Genomic DNA, 24,833 nt, shown 5'->3' on the forward strand with positions numbered 1-24,833 from the left:
ATAGATACTGTATCATTTCAAAATGGTGGCCTTCATAACCATTCTCTGAACCAGAAACTTGTTTAGACTACAACAATGGCATGCACACATAAATTAAAGTTCCTTTCATGTCAGAGTTTTAGACTAAGATAATTTTATGATGAGAAATTACAGCTGTTTCATTGAAACCTCGAAAATAATGTTCTGCACAAACTCAGGCAATGCTGTAAGATGTCATGCTCAGAGAATATGTCGCATGTGACTCTCAGCTGCAGTCACATGGAATTTTAGCTTAATATCTGTAACATTGACAGAGTTAAAGCCATTCTTGTGTTATCTATTTTTGATTAGTTGTGATAGTCATCTTGAATTTCACTGACTCCAAAAGCTGGTCAGTTGTAGATGTACATCCAATGAATACTTTCTGATAGTTTCATTAAAATCCATCCAGTGGTTCATGAGATATTTTGCTAACAGACAAAGAGGGTTGACTCCAACAGTTAATCCTAAAGTTTTAAGCAAAGATCTGGTGCAATGAGCAGCACTCAAAGTATGTGTTGTGAATGACTCTCAGCTACAGCCACATCAACTTTTAGCACGACTTCTGTAATATTGACTGAAATATCGCCATTCGTATGTGTCTTAAGGCCAGTTGTCTGTGGCGACCATCTTGAAGTGGATTGGTTACAAAGGTTAATCAGTTGTAGATGTGCATCCAGTAAATACTTCCTAAAGGTTTAATTTAAATCCATCTTATATTTTATAAGATATTTTAAATGAAGATATTTGCAATCTATTAGCAGTCAAAGCAGTGACAGCCATCTTTAATCAGGTTGCCTCTAAAAGTTTATTTGCCCTTGCCCTGCTCAGTGTTTATGAGGCAGTGGGTAGTGCAGCCTGTTAACACTGGTTTACTCAAGCCAGGGAGGACGGTGTGAGAGCCTGTCCTCTCCTAGCAGAGTCAGTGATCCCGACAGATGGTGCTTAGATGAGCTAAGCTGTGTACGAGTGTGTCTGTGGAGATTAGGAACTATTGTAAACTTGACAGCAAGTCATTTATGGAGGAAACCTTTCCAGTAGTACTGAACAATTTTAATGAACTTCCATCTGAACAGTTTTGCAGCCACTGAATAATAAATGTCCTGTTTTTAAATAAATAAATAAATAAAAAATTATTATATATTTTGGCTTACAATGATGTTTACATTGATAAAGCAGAACAATCCCACTTTTTAAAAGTTTTGTGATCTGGCATGTCTTGAGCCCCTTAAACATAAAAATACGTATTTTATATAATGCAGCTGGAGAGTGTAGTTCTTAGACACTACAGCCTTTAAAGTTTAAGTCAGACAAGCTGATGAGCTAATGGCTAGTCCAAATCCATCTAAGACCAAAGTGGACTGCTATCAACTTAAAACATGTTCAATTTCCAAAGGATTATAATGATTCATGCAAGCTGTTTTATAAACCTTTATACTGCTGCTGGTTTCACATTACATAGTTATTTATATAGAATTCTGTTATTTACAAACACAAATAGCAGCAGTAGAAGCAGGCTGTAGCACTTCCAGTCAGCATGTGCACTTAATATTATTTTTGATGGAAAAACAGTGTTATGTGAAATTGACTGAGGTGTAAAGCTTTAAAATTAGTGTTTGTATCAACACCTAGGAAACTTAAATGACTGGAGCTGTTTGAATACTGCAAAATTTGTTTTGGAAGTGGGTCAGCTCAGATTAGCTTGTCAATACAGTCTGAGTAGATCCACTTCCAAAGCAGATTTTGCTATATTTAATTGATGTCATTTGTTGAATTATTCAAAATTATATTTCGAATTTCCTGCTGGAAGCTGTACCATAAATGCTACAGCTAGCTGATGCTCCAATTTGTTCTTTCAGGTAACAATACATTTCCATGTAAATAATCATTATTATCAACAACCATAATATAGAATTGATATTGTGTCATGTTTTGCAAAAAACATTTGCATAACCACTATGAAATTTGGGGACATTGGGATTTGCATCATGCAGACTATTTACATAAATGAACCACTGCCTTCTCACAAGTGTATCATGAGTAACCCGGATGTTCGTAAAAACAACATGGGTTCAACGCAGAGATTCAGTCGCCTTAATTTAAAAGAAAATGACGCTTTCAGTGCAAAGTTGGACACATCTGACTTCAGGAAATGCACAAACGTTCAGCTGAAGCGTTGGTTGGAGTGTCTTTGACTTTGACAGACTGGAAGGTTGGCAGAATTGTTGTTGGTTGATGCGTTTGTACTGGTGTCTTTTCATTTGTGCTTGCCACATATAGTGTGTATATGTTCATAGTTTCTTGTGCATTTATCACTCAAGCTACTGCTTTTGCATAATTTAAAGAAACTTTGATCGTAATATGTCATGTAGAGCAATCTACAACAGGTACGATATCACTTGTATTATTTACACATCTTTGCACAACTCCCCTTCAAAATAGCTGAACTTTTTTAGCGACTAAGAAACATAGGCTCCTGCTTTAAAATGAAGTTTTTCAGGTGACTTCATCAGGATATATTTATTAAGCTGTAACAAAACCATTAATAATACAAATATCTCATCAGTTTTCTCATCCATGCTAAAAATGGCAAAAATTCCCAGATTACTGGCTGCGTTATTTAAAACCAAAAGCCTTTTTTTTATTGAAACAGTGTGCATTCAAACTGATACTGATCACATAAAGCTGTAGATTAAAAGAAAATTACACTTGATATGTATGCTTTATTTACCTGCCAAACAAGACTAGTTCAAAGATGTAAAAGAAACAGCATATTTTCACACAGATGGAAAGCAGAGCTAGGAGAGCCAGAACGTGGTTAAACTGGAACTAATAGAAGGATTTTGTTTGAGCTGATTTATGCTGATACAGCTCTGCTTTGAACTGTGCTTCTATCATTGCAGGTAATTAGTATTCTGTTTGTAGTCTTGTATAACCAGGCCGGCCAGCATCACTTGTTTTCATTCTGCGCCGGCTCATTGATCAGGCCAGACTCCCAGCGCTGCCACAGAGGAGCTCTCTGACCTCCTGCTCTGTGAACTTTTACCTCCTGCTGTGAGATAAGACAGAGAAAAGACCAGGGTTTAAAGTAGGAGATAAGCTACTGCTTGTTGATCCTCTCAATTTGAGATCAGAACCACTTGGACTAATCCAAGCATTTGTAAAACAATCAGTATTTGTTTTAACATCTTTTTTTTTAGTTGTTTTGCATGACAGATACAAAACTATACACCTTAATCTAGAAAACATTTATTTTATTACTAGGTTTGTAGTTTTGCAGTTTAATCTGAATCTCACTTTCTGATGTGTGAGATACTCTCTTGGTTCACTCATCAGTCATGGATTTCAAAATAATACAACTTTCTGAACACAACTGATTGTGGAAATATTTCATAAAAGCATGTATGTTACTGTTTACTCCTGGTTATTACCTGTGTTTGTTCAGATTTCTTCTGATCTTTTTTAGAGGGCGGTGGCCAAACCCGCTCCAGTTTCCTCCGCGACTGTAACCTTACATCTAAAGGACAAAGAAATTTTTTTTTTAAATGGGTTTAAAATGAAAGTTCAGATCTCTTGAAGTGAAGCTTATGAACAAATAATATCTTACTTGTTGCAGATAGATGTTTGAATGACCTCAGTTTGGAGAAACCAAGTTTAATTCTGGCTGGTTTGATGAGCTAACAGCTAATCTGTGTTCAGTCAAGACCAAAGTGGATTGTCATTGTCTTTAAACTTTGTTTTATAAAACTTTACATTACTGTCATTTGACCTTACAAGATTTTTTTTTGTAGAAATATTGTGATACTGCTGACAAATTGCCCCAGGTTGCAATAAAAGTGCTCCAACTAGCTAGCCACTATTTGTGCTTGCAAATAGCTACAGAATTCTATGTAAAAACTACATAATCCAAAACTGACAGCAGTGTTAAAACTGTTAAAATCAAGTTTTGGATAAACCATTACAATTTTTTAAAATATTATTATTATTATTATTATTATTATTATTTTCATTGGCATTGCTTTAAGGTGGCAGCAATCGTCTTTGGTTTTGGCCAAGTTTGGAGTAACTATTAGCTTGTCAATTTAGTTGCTCCAAACTGAGGTTGCTCAGAGAGCTGCCTTCTTCCTCTTCTTTCAGCTGTTCCCTTTTCAGGGGTCACCACAGCGAGTCATCCTCCTCCATCTAACTCTGTCCTCTGCATCCTCTGTCCTCACTCCTCACTTGTTTATTACTTTTTTACAGAACCCCACTTCAAAAGAGCTGCACTATCACTTTAAATCTAGTTCAAAGTAGTACAGATTTTATACATTTAATTTAGGGAAAATCGTATTTGTCAGCTCTTATGCAGCCTTACATGCAAACGTGTGTTTTGGGTTACTGTAACTGCCACGCAACATTAAATGCTATGTTTTTATTAGTGGTAACAGATTATTCTCCTAAAGTCTGATTTACAATCAGCTAGCTACCCTCTTGTGTTCTGTTGGGGCAAGGTTTTACTTCAGCAATTTGTACTTTAGGTTAGAGAAGTCAGAGAGAAAACTACTATTACGTATCTTGCATTAAAGGTTTGGGGTAACTAGCTTTGCCCACAACTCATGAACAAATACTGCCTGTGCATCTTCACGTCTCCTGGATTGAAACCCAGACAAGCATCCGTTTTGACAGAGACATTTCAATTTAGGCACCTATCTTTTTTAAAGTGCATAAATCTAATTTTAATACAAGGAGACATGGTTAAGCTATAAGGCTACCTTATGCTCGTAACTAGCTGACAATGTTGTCACATGTAGCTTTTCAGCTTTATTCGCTTTGGCTGACAATAAATATGTGATATTTATTCGTACACTTTCTGTGTACTGCTCTGTTCACGTTCAAGGCAACATAAAATGATGCAAAAAAGATTCACCTATCTTGTATGTACTATATTGTCAAAACCATTTAAAATAAAAACTCTTCAACTAACTGAAGTAGTTTATATTTGTACCACAACTGTATAAACAGACCAGAGCTGCTCTTGGCTCAAGTTAGAGGTCAGATAGTATGGGTCATGTTGTCACTTAGCCCGTTGGCATTTACAGACTCAGATCAAGGTTGCAGGTAGAATAACATGCCCTTGACCACGAGTGACAGGGATGACATTAAGTTTACGTTAAGACTCCTCGGATAACTCTTTGTGACGGTAATGTGGACAGGCATCCATTAAAGTGCTCAGACTAAGTGGAAGAAGGCTGGGATGTAACCGATATAAGCTAAGTGACTATTGTTTATGCTTTCACTTTGAAACAACCAGTGGACAGACCAAGACCACATTTTACATCATGAAAGGTTTAAAGAAGTACTGTTGTATGACACACTGCACACATTATGGTATTACTTAGTATAGGACTAAGTGATAAATGTATTATTATACATATCACAGAGCACAAAACAAACCTGATCTGAAGGTCTGTGTGCCTCGAGACTTTTCTTCATCTTCACTTTTCTGCCTAAACTCCCCATATAGTTTGCATCTCTGTTTTTGCAGCTCTTCTTCTCTTTCCTTGGCTTCCCGAATGTCCTTCTCTACCTCTGGCTGCAGTGACATGGCTGGACGCAACTTGAAGAAGGGGTTTTGTTTGAGGATGGGGGATTCCTGTCTACTACCTCCCTCTTTTGTTTTGTCTCTAGTCTTTACAGCCGATGCACAGGCCTCACTGCTTATTGAGTCCATGCTTCTGTGGAGTCGCAGGTGTTTGTCTTGTTTTGAGTAAGGGGATGAACGTGATTTTTCTCGAGAACCCCCGGTTGGACTCTTGGATCTCAGGTTTTCTGGGTTTTTGTCACTTTTAGTGGTTTCAGAGTTGACCACTTTGAGAGATTGTGTTCTGGAGACAGAGCAAGTCTTGAGAGAAAACATCTCAAGGCTGCGTGTGCGCTCCAAGACAGACGGGTAGACATCACCTTTCATTACGGAGGCAGGGTGTTTCTGGTGCCTCGTTGGGGCCTTTGTCTTGTCTTGTTGGAAAGCCTCAAACATCAGTTTTGTCTCCTTTAACTGGCGAACCTCCCCTCTGCTGTAACCTCCTGGGATCTTACCCTGATTGACCAGCACTAGTTCTCTTTGAATTTCCTGACTTATCTCTTTCTGCATCTTCTTTTCAGAGAATTGCCAGGGGCTGGGCTGACTGGTACAAACATTAGTAAGGAGAGATTCAAGAGAGAGATTTGTCTTGAAGGGAATCTCCAGCACATCTGAATTATCTGCAAGGTTGAAAAGACCCTCAGCTCTCTGCAAGTTTTGCTTACCCTGGGTTGCCTCATGGATTCGCCTCTCCTTAAAGGTTTCAACAGCTGAGAATCGATGACCAGTGGAAATAAAAGGTAATTCGGAACAAGATGTTCCTTGAATGTTGTCAAGAGAGAAATCTGAAGGTCCCGAACATTCATTCTCATTATCTAAACATTCACCTTCTTTTTTGTTGTTGATCTGGTTGTTTTCTGCCATTGTGGACAAACAGGTCTTTACTTTTGTTTGAACTTGTTCCCCATTCTTATTGTCTGTCCAGTTTGTTGTTGCTTCCTCCTCCTTCACAGTATTTAATTCATACCCCTCCTCCTCTTCTTCACTTGTCATACTCTCTTCCCTCAATCTTTCTTCTTCAATGTTAGGCCTAAACCTAACATGTTCCTCAACTCTGACATCTTTGCTTATCTCCTGTAGTATATTTGGGATCTCATTGTGTCGTAGCTGTACCATTTGCAGACGATGAAGTAGTTGCTCTCCTTGTTGGATATCGATAGATGTTCTCTGGCTTCTGTCTGCCTGCTCAACCATTTCATCAGAATCATCGCAGAAAGGGAGATGTGTTATTTGTGTTCCTGCAACACCATGCTCTCTCTTCAAGCTGTCAAACTTTGTGAGTTTGTAATCCAAAGATTCGTCAACATGCTCTACATTACCAGTGGTCACTTCTCCAGAGAAGTCGTCCACTTGTGGCTGATTAGTTGCTTCTTCAGGCATATTTTGGTTAAATTTGAAGAACTCTGATGGCTCAGGGGATTCAGATTTATCCTTGTTTGCACTGGGACCAGGCAGTGTTGAGGCATTGATCTCAACACTTTCAGTGTCTAGTTGATCTCTTGATATCTTGGAGTCCTTTTCATCAAAACAACAGATGTTCTCATAATTTGTTTTGTCACCTTCTTTGTCTGGACAGATCTCAGTTTCAGAGTTTTCATCAGCATTTGGATATATTTGTTGTGAAACACTTCCTCTGTTTCTCTGGTTTTCCCCACAGTTTTCCTCGCTTTCACTCAAAATGATATCTTCACTGTCCTCATTTGATTCTTCATCTTCTGATCTGCTGTCCTCTGAGAGTTTTCCAGGTTTATCATAGCATGTTTCCACTGGGCAAGTTGTGTCTTCCATGGATGTTTGATCCTGATAGGCTGTTGAAGTAAAGTTCTTGTCATTGTTGTCCAAAGACTCTCGTGAAGACTGAGTTGTACTTGGTATCACTTTATCCATCCTGTCCTGTTCTGTCATTAACTGCTTCTCACCATGGTAACTGTCTAAGCTGTTGGGATTAGCTTTTGTACTTGAGGCGTCAGCTGCTCCATTTAAAAGGGTCATACCAGAATTACTGGCTGTTGTGTCTGTGTCTCCCTCTGATGGCAGCAAAGAAGCTTCACAGGTTGAAGGAGGAGGATTGGACTGGGTGAATACATCATCTGGCCCTTCATTATCCTGGATCAGTGCAGGGGCAGCAGAATAAGTGGATGTTTCATCTTGGGGCCTTTCATAAAAACATTCTGTGGAACTTCTTGGAAAATTGATCTCATTGTCGGAGTCCATCTTCATTCAAAGGCAATCATTTTTCTGTGACACAAGACTTTTAGAGCTGGATCTCTTCTTTCAGTTCTCACAAGCTCCTGAGTCGCTTAAAGGTGTTTTCGTAATATACTCCTGAACGATTCCTTCAGCTTGAATAGGAGACACATGAAAAGTGTTACATAAGTTGCCAAAAAGATGTACCCACAAGTGAACTCACACATTCCCTGAGTTTAGCAAATTAACATTTCAGTTCCTACTTTTACTTATCTACTAGTAATATATGGCTAATAAAATCAGCTAAGTGAAGTTGAAAACTGAAACTGATCATAGGAACAAATGAAATATACTTCATGAGAAAATAAACAGTAAAAACATTTGTCAAGCAGGCTCAGTAGACAGTGCTTCATGGGGAATGACAGTGTACACTGAAAGTTTATTTATTTATTTTTTAATCAAAGCACATTTAAAACCTGTTTGTGTCAGTGGTGCTCATTCCAAGTGAATTCTTGGTGGAGTTGGTAGAAAGCCATGAGCTCACAGTAAGCTGGAGTTCATTTCTGGAACTCTACCACCCCAAGACTGTCCAACAGTGATACAATATTAGTTATGCAGATTTTATGCAGTTTGATTGGGAATAGTGTGCTATTACCTTTTGGTAGCAGTTTTGTGAGATAGACAAATTTGGAATAAAATAAATGAATAATAGAAAAAAACAATTTCCCGTTTCACAACAATGAGATTTTGGCAAAATGAGGAAGAACCCAGCTCTCTTTGGAGCAATATAGTTCAGGCTTAATTCATAGAAGAAACATCATTTAAAGTTAAAAGAGGTTTCTGAAAGTCAGACTTTACATGATTGAATTTGCATTTTATTTTCTATTTTAAATAGTTTTTACAATACTGCATTTTAAGCTTTATGATTTCTGTAGATTTTTACATTAAAGTGACTGTAATGATGTCACAGACTATTTTTTGAGCTCTCTAAACTCTTCTTATTTCTGCAGTCTTTACAAGTGTTATACAGTTTATCCACCAAAATGTAAGCATTTATTTTTTTCACAAAGTACGTGTTTCATTGCTATGAACTTATGGTTTACTCTCCAATCTGCCCAGTGTGCAGAGTGCATCTAAACTCTAATTGATTTCCATTATACCTCCAAATTTTCTCTTCAAAAATGGAAGGTCTTTTTTCAACTTATTATATCTCTCACACAAAACACTGTAGACATATTAAAATGTGTGTGAAGTCCAAACTTTTTTCCATTCATGGTTCAGGAATGTTTGTCAACACAACTTTTAGTTTTTGCACAGTTGTTGTTTTTTTATTTGAGATTTAATTTTTATTCCACATTTTCATCTGCTTTTCTTTCTTATGATCATGGCTCTTTTTACACTTATGCAGTTGTACAACAAAATGTTGGCATTTTGTCAACTTAGGGTATTACAAGAGTAAGCCCCAAGTTACTTTTCAGCAAGAGAGAAGAACATTTATGGTTGTTAGAATTTCAGGCAGAAGCTGCTTTCAAATCCTCACAGTAGTAATATTTAGTTATCATTATTAGTATACTTTTAAGAAGGGCATAGATCTACTGTGTTGCTGTGTTGACTTTTCTCTCTCTTTGTGTCCTGGTGCAGTCAGTTCTGCTGATGAAGAGAAAGAGTAAGCGGCTTTCCTCTGTCTGTCAAAACAGGAAAGCCGTGTCTACAGTGTCTGCCAACTTGGCCGGTCACACACACACTCATCATATCACTGCTTTGCTTGTTAAGAATTACCCTTCTTCATAAATAATTTTGGTAAAACAATGATAACTCATCAAGCTAATTTTTATTCATGGGTGACAGTGAGTCAGAATACTTTACTTTACCTTGATAGAAGTTGTGTTTTTGAAGCGATACATTATTATCGCTTCAAAAACTGTATTTTGTCTTTGATTACATTTTTGTAATATGTTCTCTTTAATGGAATAATTCTGGTTCACCGAGCTGCAGATTTTAACCTGTGGGTCTATATTTACACATGCATTTAGGAGCTTAATGGCAGTCACATTGCAGCTCAGGATTATCAACAGCAACAGTGCTTCACAGTATATAAGGCTCTAGAAACAGAACAATGTGTTTCACTGGTTTACTCTACCTTCTTTTCAAAGAAGTTTATTATAGGTGATTGAGATTTTGATTGAGAATAACATAGATTTCAGCATTATTTAATATTGGAATTAGATAATACGTTTACATTTAAAATGGTTCATAATTTCAGTTTTTCTTATGTGAGATAACACACTTTGTTTCTATTTATTCACTTCATTAACACTATGCATATTTAACCCTTTAAAATGGAAATTCAAACAAATCCTAAATCTTGGCCAGAGAACAACCTTAATCCTCAAAAATCACTTTCTACTTGTGGTGACCAAATTATTTCCTACGAATCCAAGAAGTCCCCATAAATTGGTGCCTCGTCAGGTTGTAGACCCCGTCATTGTATAAAAACAAACAAACAAACACACACACACACACATACACTTTTGTATTTCTATCCTTGTTAGGACATTGCATTACCTTTTATTAGTTTACATGGCTTAACCAAAATTCTAAACTAAACTCAATTCACGATTTAATCTTAAAACTAACAGCAAATACAAAAATAACATTTTATTAGAACCAGACTTTAGGTCCCATAAGGACTATTGGTCCTGGAAAGGGAAAGTATTTTAATAGAAGAGGTCCTAAACAGATAATAGAAACCAGAGAAACACACACACACATACAGAAATAATAAACAAAGAGAATCCTCTGTAATATTTAAAAATGCTTTTTTAGGGTTTAATGGAAAGTATAGCAACTAGGAACTAAAAAAGTTTGATGAATCATGTAAAAGTTTTAAAGAAAGAGACCCACCTGAGAATGCTGTAGTCACTGTCTGTGTGGTAGTTCTAACTCCGATGGAAATATGAATGATCAAGCTGATCCACTTAGCTGTCCTTTGTGTCACATGAACAAACAAATCCTCTTCCTCAGTTTGAGGTGCATCAGAGTTAAAAAGACCCACAATGGAAAGTGATCATCTACAACTAAGTAGCACATTGAAGGATCTAGAAAACACTTTATAATGTGTTTCCATTAACACGTATGTTCACCTTTCCCTTTGCAGTCACACAGTAAGCATATTAGGGGCTAAATGTCTTCACCAAAACACTTTGAGACACAAAAGAGTGTGAGTATAAATAGAAGTTGTCTGACTCATTACTTACCAATGTGGAAAGCTTTATTTATTTTCTTTATTGTATTTCTGGTTTGTGTTATGTGTAAATTTTTCATTATGATTTGAATTTGATAAAGGCTACAAACCTTCATTAAACTTGTTTTTTTAACATGTTCATTATACTCTTGTATATTTATTTAGTGCTGAATATATCAAATTATTCCACATTGCACCCGACAAAAGCAAAACAAATGTGAAAATTTTGCAGAAGGAGTGTCCATGTCATGTCCATTTCTATTTAAGATAACAGCAGATGTAGTCAGTGTAAAAGTGTTAAGGGGCAATATTTTGCTGGTCAATATGTAACATTTACCTAAACATTAAAGACATTTTTTCTTACCAACAGCACTGTTTAAAGACAGTGGTCTCTTCAGAAAGAGAATGCTTCTTGCAATGGTGCACAAATTTCAAATAAACTTTATAAAAAACTTTAATAAATGTGTTTCTGGATGCTGACTTGAAATTCCAATTCATCTCTCAGTTGGATCAAGGACCTGTGGAACAGGAACATTCTTAAAAACTGACATTTGATGCAAATTCTGTATTTTTGGTGCAAATATCTTAATAATCTTATTTTCTTAACATATGCTGTATAAAAGAAATAAAGGAGCAGACAATGAATAGTGACTTCACAGAGCTCAGTGTCAAATCAAAGGCTGTAGATTTCAACCTGTAAAAATCCTCCACAGTAGAACACTGTGTTCTTACAGCTGTTAACTATTTTACAAGCCTTCACTTTGAACACATCATCGCTTCTGTGGTTAATTAGGTGAATGTCATGCGACATAATGCTGTTGTTCTGTGATTGACAGCATGTTATAGCTGACAATGACCACAGAGGGTCCAACAGCTCTTAACAATTAAAATAACCGTTAAACCAGACAAATTCACCCATACAATATCTTGTAATCCACTTTGATTAATAAAATCAAAATTGACTTTTTTATTATGAAGGATTTTAATAAACGTTTAGCTAGAAAAAAAAAGCCACAACTAAGCTGATTTATTTACCAAGACATTTGCTCTGCTGCCTGTGTGGATCACCTCAGTTCAGTAGGAAGTGTTACTTTGAGAACTCAGACAGATTGCTATTAACACTGTAAAATGTATGCAGTTACAAAGGAAGTTGGTTTGAGTGAAAATGTCTTCAAAGTGCATTGAAAGAATTTACACCTGTATTTATTGCTATCTGATCGCAGTCTGATAGCTAAAGACGGAATGCAGCGATAAATGTGAAAAGCCTCTGGAAGACTATGACACCTCCTGTGGTGCAAATTGGTATCTGGCAAAGGCTTGCTATACTTTCGTCCTTTCAGTGTGTGATAAGTTCAGGCATATATATTTGCAGTAGGTATTTCCACAAATAGTTTGCATTAGCATCATGGCAGTTGTGGCTAAGACAAAAAGTTGGTTTGCTATTTTATTTTAGAACTTTTTCTTCAGACTCCAGCCCTGTTTTTTTTTTTTTTTTTTTTTAAGCAGGTCATCAGACAATAAGCTTTTTAATTTTATGTATGCAAACTTGAAGCAGCCCCAGAATATTTACAATATTATTTAGAGTTGAATCAGCAAAATTGGCAGAAGTAGAGACTTGTTTACCATGGATTGGCTGGTCAGTTCTAAGACATAAAATATTGAATTATAGGTCAGATAAAATTGCAACATAGGCAAAATCTGGAGATCCATAAAAAATCCATACATCTATGGAGAGAACATACAAACTCCACACAGAAAGGCCCTAAGCTGCTGAATCTCATACATGCAATCTTTTCTGCAAGGCAACAAGGCAACTTTCTATCTGGCCTCTTTAATATGTGCAAAAACAAAACAAAACAAACAAAAAAAGATGTAGAGACTGTGGTTTTATTCATTGATTTGTTTTACACCAAGTTACATTTGAAACACAACGTAGAAACTCAACATCAGAAACTTGTTAAATATTTCAAACATCTCCTCATGAATTTAAAACCTCCAAATTCTTGGAAAATTCTGTCTTCAATAATTATAGCTACTGTAGATGTTTTTGGAGTATCGTATCATGTTTAAATTGTCACCTACACTTGTGGCTTTGGCTCAGTGGTAAGGAGGTTGGCTTCTGCTTGGAAAATTGGGAGTTCAATCCCCAGCACCTGCAGCTTGCTGAATTATCATTTGGCAGCACACTGTAACCCCAAAATGTGAACTGGTGTATGAGTGAGAATATAAAAGTGCAGTATATAAAGCACCTGTGAAAGAAAATTGACATGTACCCCATCTCTCATTCAATGACTGCTGGATATCAGCATCAACTCCCAAAGACCTTGGCCAGGATTGTGCAGGTAAAGAAAATGCATAGATCAATGTATATAGAAAGTGTAGTGTAAAATATATAACACAAAACACTGTATATGGGTGAATAAGAAAGATTATAGAAAGCTTTGCAAAATCTGGGTGAGGTTTAGAAGGAGCTATTGTAAGTTGTGCAAACCTCATAATAGACCAAACAACAACAATAAACTAAGGAATCAAACATAAAATCTGAGCTTTCTTGGCTGTTTTGGGCTTTTTCAGATGATACAAAAAAGCATGAGCATACAGTTTGCATTGCTTTGATTGAAAAGGTACAAAGTCCTGAGCAAGTTTAAGATGGATGCTCGCAATAAGGCATGATCAAATTTTCTGCTTTGTCCCCCAGGAGATGGAAGTGGATTTTAACAATCTGACATAATTGTTCCTTCCAGCGCCTTTTAACCAACCCCAACATAATAAATGTTTTTAATTTGTAGGTTTGGTAAAGTGTCAAGTGTTTAGAGATCATTTTAAGACCCTGTGTGGTGTTACGGCAATAGTCGAGTGTACAGGCTCTAATAAAACAAAAACATCTAGTTTTGTGGTATGAAGAGTCTTTTTTCAGTCATTTTTCACATGAGACAGCAACACTGACAGGTCTTGCATTTTCCTTTTTCTTTGCCCTCTCCCTGAACTTTAACTTCTGCTCCATCTCCGCCCAGAGGAACGTCTTGAGCGCCTTTGTTGCCAATCTCTTTTTCCTCTTGCTGTGTTGCTGGTGACAGAAGTGACTCAGACATTTCAGGTGTGAATATAAGCTCCTCTCCCTCTTCTGTAATAATAACTCGCTCTGCAGTGAGCATGCCTTCATGGTCTTCTTGACCTTGATCAGCAGTAGCATCAGTGTAACCCAGGAACAAAAGTGTGACTGGATCTTCCTCCAGCCTATTACCTACAATGTCAGCCTCTGTTTCTGCAGTGTCTCCGACTACCATCATGGTTTTATCATCCGAGTATCTGACAGACACACACTTTTCCATCTTCATCTCATTTTCCAATTTGTTACTTCCAGAGCTGTCTAACTGCTTCTTTGACATAGCATCATGGGTGATAAAAGACAGAGCGTTTTTGTTTGGATTTGGGCTGACTTCTGCATTTTCAGTCTTAATCTCGGCTTTGCTTGGCGTGACAGTAACCTCATCCAGCAGCACTTTCATTCCAACTCCACTGACGACATTCAGGATCTGATCAAGCTCTTGGGTTGAGGGTTGATCTGCCAACCTGCTGACGGTGTGGATGCTCTTCCTGCCATCATCAAAAACAGTAGTGGCCTTTGACACACCAGCTGGTGAGGACATGGGAGTCACTGACCTGACAGTGGTGGTCCCTGTCTTGGGGTCTCTCTCCACCTGCACTTCTAACATTCCCATAACTGCAATGACAAAGTAAAACTAAGCTGAATTCTGGATGATAAGATAAAACGCATGCCAGTTAAGAACTAAAGCCCTCTTTAGTTTAAAAAAGAGTTTAGAATAGCCCATTGTTTGTCTTCTAATAAGCTCTCCATTGTGACAAAGGGCTTGGTGTAATTTAAAGCTTAGAGATACAAAGGTTAATGCCAGGTCAGGATCTGAGCTTTGCGCAGTTAATGTGAACTGGCACAACAGAAATAATAAGGACATACAGAACGAAATCCAGCGTGCTTTTTTTCTTTCCAGCCCTCCAGTGGGCATAAAAAATTAATGTAGACAAATAACAAGTGTGCTAAATATAACATTGCTCTAGGGTCATTCACTTTAAGTTGTACCCTGAGGCCTGAACTCGGACAGAGCAACAATAAATAAAGAGGCAGCGAAGAATAGAAAGAATAGTTGACGTAACAACAAACAACATAACTCTTAGTATAGTTTTTATTGTTCAGCTTGTACAATTATCATTATCACTGATTGAAACTTTGCTCAAAGAATCCGTTCTTTGAGGTACGTCAAGGAGCTGCCATGATGTCAAATTCAATATTAGTTATATAATAGTAAATTCTTGTTAATAAATCTGTATATTTACAGTAGCTTAAGAAGGTATTCAGATTTTTCATGTTGCATTCTAATGCAACAATCGCTTGTGTTTATTTTTTATCTTTAATCCACACTCAATACATCGTAATGACAAAGTGAGATTCAGGTTTTACACAATTTTGTAAATTTATTACAAAGAAAAAAATGAAATATCACATTTGCATAATTATTCAGACCTTTTGCTTCATTTTAAGTTTAGCTTAGGTATTACCCATTTCTCTTGATTGCCACTGTGATGTTTCTCTACCTTGACTGAAGTCCTAATTAAATTAAAATAAATTAAACTGATTGGACATGGTTTGAAAAGGCTCAGCTCTCTGTAGAAAGCATCCTAACTGACAATGAATATCAGAGTGAAAACCAAACCATGAGGGCAAAGAAATACTGTCTGTAGAGCTCAGAGACAGGATTGATGAAAGGCACAAATCTGGTGAAGTCTACAAAACTCTCTGATGTGCTGAAGGTACCGCAATGGCCTGCATAACGCTCAAATGGAAGACGTTTGGCACAACTAGGACTTTTTAAAAAAATGGTTGCCCTGCCATACTGCAGGGACTGAGAAACCGATCAAGTTTGAGGGAAAGCAGAGCAAAATAAAATGAATAGCTAATCTACAGCACTCAGACTGGGCCTGAAGGCTCACCATCCAACATGACACCAAGCACACAGTGAAGAACACAATTGTGGCTTAGGGACAACTCTGAATGTCCTAGAGCGGCCTAGAGTGCAGGCTTGAGCCCTGTTGAACATCTCTGAAGAGCCCTGAAAATGTTCCCCATCCAACTTGACTGTGTTTGAGAAGATTTCCAAAGAAGAATAGCAGAAAATTCTCTAATCCAGATGTGCAAAACACGTCTCATTAAACCCAGAAAGGTTGGATTTGCTGCCAACAGTGTTTCAACTCAGTACAAACAAAAGAGACTCTTAGTTTTTTCTTTTTCAGAAATTTTTATAAAGTTCTGATTTTGCTTTGCCATTACAGGAGACTGAGTGAAAAATGAATTGTAGCATCAGCCTGCAACATACTGTGAAACAGAGAGAAAAGTGAAGGAGGTCTGAATACTTTGTGAAGCCACTGTACATTCACTTATAACAAAATCCATTTCTTAGTCTTACCTGATCGGCCATGTTGTCCATTATCTACAGGCATCCTCTGCGCCATTTGTAGGCAAAAGATTCCCTGTTTTGTGTTGACTGCAAAAAGAAACAGAAAGGGTTTTCTGCTCACCAACTTCACCAAAGTGGTTGAGAGATTTGCTAACTGAATTGCTGAAATACCAACTGGCCACTAGATGTCTCTGTCAGTCCAAAATTTTAATAAGCTGGTGAATAGAAAAAAAACAGGAAAACAAAAAACATACAGGCATGCTTATTTTTTCAGTTACTCTGCTGTCACTCTGAGGGTAAAATATTATGGTCAAACAGATGAAAAACTGGCCTAATTTAGATAGTTTGATCGTTAATGTTGACTCATAGTACTGTCTATTTTCTCCTAGATACAACATGCATGTTTCAGTTATTAACCTCTCAAATACTTCCATAGCTTTTTATTTCATGACCATCTCTTTTATTATTGCCCTCTGCCATGAAAGGCAGTTGTTCATGTAATTATCTGAGTCTGTGTGTGTGTTTGTGGGACTTTCTGTCTGGATGTATTTCAATGAAACTGACAGAAAGTAATCATTAGATGTACAGCTACAACTGATTACCTTCTAGAGACAACCTGATTCAACCCTGAGCTTGAACACATACTCTAAGATCACATGATATGTTTGTTTAAAACTTTGGCATGCAAGGCGGTGGACGATATACACTCATTCCTTCAAGGAATGCTCCTTTCTGTTCCACATTAATTTCCTTTTGGCTTTCTTCACAAACTGGACTTTAGCTAAAAAGTTATCAAGACAAAAATGTTTTTGTTCTGCAGAGAATGCCACATACAGGACGACTGCTCTTTTAGCCGTGGCTCCAATCTGTCACTCCGGTTTAAATTAGTACACTTCAGGCGATGCCTTAGCTATGGTAAATTATCATCTGCCAAGAAACAATAAATTTTGGACAGGCGTAATAATGGGAGTGACAAAGTAGAGAAAAAGGCTGATGGTAAGCTAACGACTAGAGTGCTAACTCCTCACCTAATAGGAACTCGTCAGTGTCTGCCTGTGGACTAAAAAAGAGACATAGTTAAGGGCTCTCCATGGTCAGATACTTCAAAACAGACATTAACTCTTTAAAATCCATCCACTCTCATGAGCTCTGTTCAGTTCAGCCCACCACCAATACTTTACAGCTTCCGTAGGAGAAACTGAGAGCCTAGAATAGCCTCATCATGTCAACAGGAGCTCTAGTTATTTTAGCCTAACAGATATTTTAGCGTTGCAGTCAGCTGCCAGTGAGAGATTGTGCTAAATGTGATATTATCATGTCAGTGTTATATTTATGATCATTTGCTTGATGTGTGAAAAAGATACATCTGTTAAAATAAGCATAACCTAACTTTAGTTTGCATGTGAGAAGCCTTGAGTTTGATTCAAATGCCATTTTTCATTATCTACATTATTATTTCATGTCTTTGTGTGTTTTGTCTTACCTAATAGTAGCTCTGTGTTGTGGCTGCAGCAGAGCAGCTCATAGAGTCTGTCTTTTCTTCTTGAGAGACCTCGTTTCAGGGAACAGCAGCCTCTTTAGTCCCGTCCTCGGGCGTCTTTTGACTTTTGGTTTGTTTCCTGACACACACAAACACACACAGCCACAAATTGCCACAGACAAAATATGAGAACACAAATAGTAAATTTGAACAAATGATTCACAGCAGTGCACCAGAGGGGGAAAAAAAGTCACATTGATTATCCACGTGGGATTATTTGTCAAAATATAAACTGACTTCACTTTAAATGTGTTCTGCTCCACCTCAGCCTTCCCCGATTCAAACATCTTACACTTGATTTTTTGACTGGCTCAAGTTCATCCATGAGAAGCTGCTAAACATGTTGTGATTAAGAGGGACTATTTTGTGTACTCGATTTGAGTAAGATTAATAAAGAAAAGGCCAATCTGGAAGTTTTCTTTATATACTGGAGGTTTCTGGGAGTCCATCATCGGCTGTAGCCTTGTTGTGGACGAGAAAACACTATTCAATATTTTTATACCTGACAAAGTCATCACTTTATTATGAATAGTCAAGGTCTAATACCTCTGGCATACTTCATGGTCAGACAGCACCGGCCCTGCTGAGGTCGAGAAGGGACAGAATAAGGTGTTTGTCTATCACTGTTTTGGCTCAGAAGCTTGACTGCATCCACCCTTCCTCTTTTCTTATCCAGTAAATCTGACCGTGATCAAAACAAGTGCTTCTTACTTTGCATCTAAGATGCGAATGACAACTGAGTGAGAACAGTATTTATTGGCATATGGAGTGCGTGAATCAGTCGCTGCATCTGATTGATGAGAGAACGTGGTATGATCCTATTGGTTCTAGCAAATGCAGCCTCGCAGCCAGGAGCGCACCAGCAATTTATTGTGCTGCCAGCACGGTTTGGGCATGATAGTGTTGTAGCCTAGGCATGAGGCCAGTGAGCTCAGTCCTTCTTCAAATTCTTGATGACCAAGCCTTACTAGTGTATGCAGGCCCCCACATAACTATGCTGTCACGATATTCCTCCAGGCTCTACCCAGAACCCCACTAGTCTGCCATCATAATGACACACCACCAAGGCCTCTCAACAGAAGGTTTGGAGTAGCCATCCATCTATATTTATTCCCTGATTTTTTCTCAGGGGAGCTGCTGTGTATGTATGCTCAAAATCCTCCCTGAACTAACACGTTCTAATGTATATAATAGGAAGCCCACTGCATTCCTAAGACACTCTTAAAAACCTCACCATGACCAACCCCATTCTGGCTGATTTTTAACATCATAGTGGGGTCATCATCTAGTGTGAAGGGGGCCTAAGGCGCTCTGTACTTAAAGAGTGACTACAAGGATCTGTCATATGAGACAGCTTTGAGCTGAGAGATTACCATTAGTCATAAAGAGATGTTTGACTTCCCTGAACTCATTTCTAAATCTGTAACTTCTTCTAGTCAGCTCACTTTTAATGAACCTAACCTACTTATTTTATTACACTTCACTTATGTCATTTGAAATGGTAACAGGAACATTTATTTCTTGACAGTTTTTGAAAGTATCATAGAGTCGTATGTAATTTATTTGTGCTGGTTTTAGGGGGCAATAATTTGTTGTGATCGAGTCCAATCAGACATTTTTTAAGATGATCGGAAGATGAACTTTCCACTTGTGAAATGTTACTCCCTGTTGATTGGTATAAAAACTAATGCTGCACAATCCTCCTTTTCAGGACAAAATGTTGTTCGCTGTTTGAACCACTATTCACTCAGGACAGTTTCTGTTACTAAAACTACACAATATTTTTTAATTGTACAAGTCTAGTTCAGAAAAAAGAGAAAAGGCTTGATTTGTTTAAGGATACTGTGACATTTTGTGTAGTTGGCACAGAAAACCTGTCATTTTACACTAAGCTTCACTTTTGAATATAATTCATTCAATAAATCGTTTTTATTTAGGGTAAAAATGGGTCTCTGGATCAATATCATTTATTTTTAATTCATAAGATTTATGTTCTTGAAAATTAAAAGTACCTAAGTCTGGATATTCAGCTATTTTTAAGCATAATTTCATCTTCTATACATTTACTACCTCACTTAAATTGCACATTAATCCAACAACAACAACAACAACAAAATTTCACTAAGCCTTAAGATTAGTTGTAAAACTATAAAGATGGAATTTGGAGTAGGGCATTTGCAGGGATCAGTTAGACACTTTTTTTCTTAACTGAAAACATGTTATGACATAAACAAACATATTGCACAATGGAGCCGTCCGCCTGTGTTGACAGAAATTAGGAATTCATTCAAGAGATCAAGACAAACAGCTCGCCATCTGGCAGCACTTCTCCGCCACTCCGTCTCCTCTCCAGACTGAGCAGAGCTTGTGTTGCTTTGGATCTTACTCGGGATGACTAAAGCGAGCAGACTGCTGTTGTCTGAGAAGCACAGCGGAAAGGTGTCACAGACTGACAGCACGGCAGTTCAAGACACCTTGTTTGTTACAGTCTGTCACTTACATAGGGATGCAAAAACATTCACTCCTTTTGGCATTCTTTCTATGTTTTTGCCCTTCAACCTGGCATTTAAATGTATTTTCAATCTGAGAATAGTATGGAACAGAACAGAGTAAAATAGAAAGATATGTAATACAAAATAATATACTAGATTGAAGGAAATTTAAAAAAATAATTGCAGAAAATGGAGAAGTGGTGTAAGCACATGTATTCACATGTATTTGCTTGGATCTTTTTGGCCATCACGGTCAATGCCATGTCTGGTCCAAACATAACACTTTTTATCCAGCCTGGAATGCCATCCCCACAGTAAAGCATGGTGGTGGTAGCATCATGCTGTGGAGATGTTTTTAATCAGCATGGACTGTGGAACTGGTCATAGTTAAAGGAAAGACAGATGAAGCAAAATATACAGCGCTTGACACACTTCCATGTCCTCTCAGTGAATATTAGGTAAACACCAGCAGATAAATTATCTTATTTAGCGTGAGTAGTGTGCTATATTATTTAGGTATTAGGAATAGGGATCATATTTCATACCCTTATTCATTATAAACTCATTCTTCTGTTTTTGTTAAGACAAATTCATCCAGCTGATCTGTGATCTGTGTCTGTTGTGGATGGAAACAAGCTAATTTAGGTTTTACAAGAACATAAGCAAATAAATGTCTTCCTCACACTGATCTGAGACAAAGAGAGGAGACGTTGCCTGTTCAGGCTGAACTCGCTGAGCTCCAGCAGGAACGGTCAGTGACTGCTGCCGGCTGTGAACGCAGCTGAGGCAGCTGGTAGTTGGAGAAGGCAGATATGTGTTGCGCTGTGTTTGCGTGGGAGGCTGCTCCAGTGTGCGTAAGCAGCATGGGTCCTACGGTGGCACAGATAATGTAATGTTGTTTATTTTCAAGAGGGCACAATGTTGTTTATTTTCAAGAGGGCACTTCCTGCAGGGAACAGTGAATTAGTTAATGGTGTGCCTTTCAGCTCAGAACAAAGCGTGCTCATCCAAAATCAAAATAATGTTCTTTTTCACCTTTTCTGACATCACTGCTCCTCCTTTATTGAGTGTATTTAACGCAGCTTTATTATTTTAAACACAAGCACTGTTTTCATGGAACTGACTTGTTTTTAATAAATGTTGTTACATTTATTATTTTCCTTTGTTAAATTAGACATCAGAACTGGCACAAAACATCATAGTAAGCTGATGCAAAAAGCTTTTTCTAGTTCTTATAACAATATGGTAGGCAAGTTCTTTTATTACTTTTATTTTTTTGCGTGTATGTGTCTACTAAGAGGAACTATAGCTTATAAAACTGCTTTTCAGAGGCCTTTTTGAATTGCCTTTTCTGAGCAAGACTGGGAAACTCTTTGACATAGCTGTATTCTGATTGGTCAGAATTATGTAGCTATAATGAAATTGGCTTATAGACCTATAAGTCTGTCCGTCCATTTTCTTGTCTGGGTCGCTGGGTGCTGGTGCCTCCAGCAGTCATTGTAGGAGAGGTGGGGGACACCCTGGACAGGCCACCAAAGGGCCACATTGAGACAAGTGAGACAAACAACCATTCACACTCAAAACTAGGGACAATTTAGTTTACAATTAACCTAACGTGCATGCTTTTGGTCTGTGGGAGGAACCAGAGTACCTGCAGAAAACCCACTTGTGCATGGGGAGAACATGCAAACTCCACACAGAAAGGCCAGGAGGAGAAACCTGAAACTTTCTTGCAGTGAGGCGACTGTGCTGACAACTGCGCCATCGTCCTGCCAGGCCCTGAACTATCCAGTAAATACTTAAACATTCAGGCTCAACTCTTCCATCTAGCATGACAAACAAAGTGAATGTGGTCATATGAAAAACAATTCTTAGCATTGGTCACTAAAAAAACCCTAAGAAAATACAGAAAAATAGAGCAAAAATAAAGCCTGGCATCAAGCTTATTTTCTGTGGAGAAGGTACACTTTTCTGTCCGCCACTGGTTGGCATAAAGCCATCCCAACATTCTTATATGGTTTGAGCACAACTAAACAAAAAGAAACTTTGAATTTGTCAATGTCAAAATTATTTCTGTTGTACGCTAAAAACAGCTGAAGCTGACTGATATGCTTTACAATTTAGTCGAACAAAGACAGATAATCTCTTCAGTTCCTACAGTCCTCGGTCAGTGCTTAGAATTGTTTGATCTGAAATCTCTGTTTGTGTTTCCAAGAGCAAAATCTGAGCCATAACAAAGTGTCTTTGACCCCACCCAGAACAGCACATTACAACAAGACCTCAACCTTTAAGCATCTTGGATTGGCAGCCAAGAGACATGACATGAGGTAAGGGTGGGCCACACCACTGGTCCATTTTTAACATGAAGCAGCTGGAAGATGGGAGGACAATAAAAATGAGAGCTGTTCATCCCTTCATTAGTTTCCACTGCATTTCTACAACTTGAGCAACTCAATCTGCTGTGTTAGCCTCACGTTATGTAAGAAAAGCATTTAGTGACATTGGCTTCCCTGCAAAAAGTTAAGAGGAAGGAACAGGAAGATATCTGAAAAGTTCAAAATCACACTAAAAGTGTGGTTTTGATTTCCCGTATTTCCATTATTATTTTAAGGACACCTAGTCTGTTGGACAAAAACTAACAGCATGATTACCTGGTGAGGTAGATTCAGACCTTTTACTGACCTTTGTAATGTTGCTCCTCAGTTTTTTCATCGTTTTTCACCCCAATTAAATACTGTTCCTTGAAACAACAAAGAGTGAAGTCTGTTTTTTTACCTGCTCTGATCTTGTTCCCTTTAATGTTGAGGGTTTCTTCACCAAAAAGCAGTACAGATCATATTTCAGCATCTCTCTACAGTGCTCCTTTGTTCAATGCAGATTTTGGGCAGCTCCAACTTAAACCACTTTTCTACATACTAACAGAACATGAGGATTAACCTTGCTTACAAGTTATGTCTGTCATTTAAAATTACAGTTATGTTGTCTATAATTACTTACAGCTTTCTTGGTTGAGTCCACTTGAATCTGCTGTATTTTCTTACAGTTTCAGTAAGATCTTTGTCTGAAAACACTACATCTGGCTTTGGGATGCACTCACTTTTTAATCAATTTTTTTGGTAACTCCCTTTTGCTGTCATGGTCTCTAAAGGCAAGTGCTTGCTCTGTATGTGCAAAACAGAAAAAAGGGAGGGGTGATAGTTTGAGCATGCAGGACCGAGAGATTAACATAGCTGGCTAAAGTTAGAGCGGGTTGAGAGGAATAGTCCAGTGACTCAGCACATTGTGTGCATGCTGAGCCATATCTCTACTCGTACTGTAAGCTGTAAACATGCTCAGGTTAACATCAGGGTTTGTCTGTGTGTGTGTGTGTGTGTGTGTGTGAGAAGATGCTCGCTGGGGTTTGGTCTTAGTTTAGAGAGGTCAAACTGGTTACATTCAGGTCCCTAATCTGTAACTGGAATATGTTCTTTTCTCTGTCACTCCATGCTGTCCAGATCAAGTTAGGCGGTCCCACTGAAATGATATTGTTAGTACAGAAACATTAAGTTGAACAGAGGTTTAAAGTTCATTCAGGATTAGGACAATCTGAAGTGACCAGTAAAAAACAAAAGCATTATAAAATGAGTAGCATTTGAAATATATTTTTAAGGATATACTGATTAAATTTCAGTTTAATAAATGATAAGACAAAGCCACAATGTTTTAGATCCCAGTACCTTGATGATGCACCAGTTTAGAAGGGTCATATTTAAATACCTGAACAAACAACCTGTAAATACAAAGTTGTAAGGATTGGCTGGCATTACTGGTTGCCAAAGCAACAGGATACCAACAGGTCTGTGTTACTCTAGAAATGATCCGATGCTGGAGGGCAGACTTAGAGAAACAGAGAGGATGAGAAGTGATAAAACCAGTGTGTTGTACTTCACTGATATTGATCATCCTGACTCTGAGACCATATTTTTACTTAAGTCCATGACAAGAGAGGATGTGGGCGTGTAAAATAGTAGTTGTGTATAAAAGTAACTCTTATTTTTAAAATGCTTTCTGGACTTTTTTTTATGCACTTCTGTTCACCTCCAACTGCTAAGATTACATTTCAATGCCTTTTGCTTTCATCTGTTAGATAACTTCAAAGAAATATACTTTGCAAAAAAAAAAAAAAAAATTAGACCTGTATTCAGGTAATCTCTTTGAAACATGAAGTCTCACTCTCAGGAGAGACCTCTATCAAGTGAACATACAAGATGAAAAACTTAGT

General features: G+C 37.7%; 2 protein-coding genes across 2 annotated transcripts; both read right to left on the minus strand.

The window, feature by feature from the left end:
* Positions 1-1,530: 1,530 nt before the first annotated feature.
* Positions 1,531-11,135, minus strand: LOC108247487. The gene is made up of 4 exons (XM_017435647.3): positions 10,730-11,135; positions 5,452-7,980; positions 3,450-3,535; positions 1,531-3,070 (listed from the first exon to the last, which is right to left on the minus strand). Exons 2-4 carry the CDS (start codon positions 7,856-7,858, stop codon positions 2,969-2,971), a joined length of 2,595 nt encoding a protein of 864 aa, XP_017291136.1. The 5' UTR covers positions 7,859-7,980; positions 10,730-11,135; the 3' UTR covers positions 1,531-2,968.
* A 1,807-nt stretch (positions 11,136-12,942) lies between these two features.
* LOC108247488 lies at positions 12,943-23,755 on the minus strand. The gene is made up of 4 exons (XM_017435648.3): positions 23,570-23,755; positions 18,024-18,159; positions 16,550-16,627; positions 12,943-14,793 (listed from the first exon to the last, which is right to left on the minus strand). The coding sequence occupies exons 3-4, from the start codon at positions 16,593-16,595 to the stop codon at positions 13,994-13,996; spliced, it is 846 nt and encodes a 281-aa protein (XP_017291137.1). The 5' UTR covers positions 16,596-16,627; positions 18,024-18,159; positions 23,570-23,755; the 3' UTR covers positions 12,943-13,993.
* Positions 23,756-24,833: the final 1,078 nt, after the last annotated feature.

Source organism: Kryptolebias marmoratus, linkage group LG12 (genome assembly GCF_001649575.2).
Source record: "Kryptolebias marmoratus isolate JLee-2015 linkage group LG12, ASM164957v2, whole genome shotgun sequence".
NCBI classification, from domain to species: Eukaryota; Metazoa; Chordata; class Actinopteri; order Cyprinodontiformes; family Rivulidae; genus Kryptolebias; species Kryptolebias marmoratus.

Bases quoted from the DNA above. Each gene is read 5' to 3' on its own strand.
- LOC108247488 (XM_017435648.3), bottom strand. From the start codon at position 16,595: ATGGCGCAGAGGATGCCTGTAGATAATGGACAACATGGCCGATCAG. The intron at 14,794-16,549 runs GTAAGACTAAGA...TTGTCATTGCAG, and splicing joins TGGACAACATGGCCGATCAG to TTATGGGAATGTTAGAAGTG.
- LOC108247487 (XM_017435647.3), bottom strand. From the start codon at position 7,858: ATGAAGATGGACTCCGACAATGAGATCAATTTTCCAAGAAGTTCCACA. The intron at 3,536-5,451 runs GTTTGTTTTGTG...TTTGTCCTTTAG, and splicing joins CACACAGACCTTCAGATCAG to ATGTAAGGTTACAGTCGCGG. The intron at 3,071-3,449 runs GTAATAACCAGG...CTTATCTCACAG, and splicing joins AGAAATCTGAACAAACACAG to CAGGAGGTAAAAGTTCACAG.